This window comes from Nannospalax galili, unplaced genomic scaffold, assembly GCF_000622305.1.
Source record: "Nannospalax galili isolate Female #2095 unplaced genomic scaffold, S.galili_v1.0 C47836591, whole genome shotgun sequence".
Classification (NCBI taxonomy): domain Eukaryota; kingdom Metazoa; phylum Chordata; class Mammalia; order Rodentia; family Spalacidae; genus Nannospalax; species Nannospalax galili.
This window is the reverse complement of record NW_008454962.1, coordinates 1-623: the sequence shown is the minus strand read 5'-3', so window position 1 is coordinate 623 and position 623 is coordinate 1. Positions and strand designations below refer to the sequence as shown.

The 623-nt window shown below is 56.2% G+C and overlaps 1 protein-coding gene across 1 annotated transcript; it reads left to right on the top strand.

Annotated features, from left to right (window-relative positions):
• Nucleotides 1–25: 25 nt before the first annotated feature.
• LOC115069086 (DNA replication factor Cdt1-like) lies at nt 26–589 on the top strand (the record flags this gene model as incomplete). Its single annotated transcript, XM_029560315.1, has 2 exons — nt 26–362; nt 444–589. Coding segments are annotated over exons 1-2 (247 nt in total), but the record flags the coding sequence as incomplete, so codon positions are not given.
• Nucleotides 590–623: the final 34 nt, after the last annotated feature.

The following is a 623-nucleotide window of genomic DNA, read 5'->3' as shown; positions in this document are numbered from 1 at the left end:
CTCACAGGCAGCAGCCAGTGTGGGAGGGCTTTACAAATGTAGCTTTGAGGGTCCAGCTGTGAGGGGCTGTGTACCACTCTGTGCCCTGCTGCTGCTCATGGCAGAGTTGAGGGGGGCAGTGTATGACGGTCTGGTGATCTCAAGAGACTGCTCCCTATTGACAGTGTCGAGAAGGTCCCTGCCTACCAGCGCTTCCATGCCCTGGCCCAGCCTTGCTCCCCGGGCCTAGTCCTGCCCTACAAGTACCAGGTGCTGGCTGAGATGTTCCGCAGCATGGACACCATTGTGGGCATGCTCCACAACCGCTCTGAAACTGTGACCTTTGCTAAAGTCAAACAAGGTGTCCAGGACATGATGCACAAGTGAGTGTCCGGGGGGAGCAGGTTAGGCCGTCAGCATCTGATGCTCCCTGGTTCCTTCTAAGTCAGCCCTTTCTCCTGTAGGCGCTTTGAGGAGCGCAATGTGGGCCAGATCAAAACTGTGTACCCCACATCATACCACTTCCGCCAAGAACGCGATGTCCCCACCTTCAAAGATAGCATCAAGAGATCTGATTATCAGCTCACCATCGAGCCCTTGCTGGATCAGGGTGAGTGTCAGCCGGGGCCCTGGATGCTCACTAA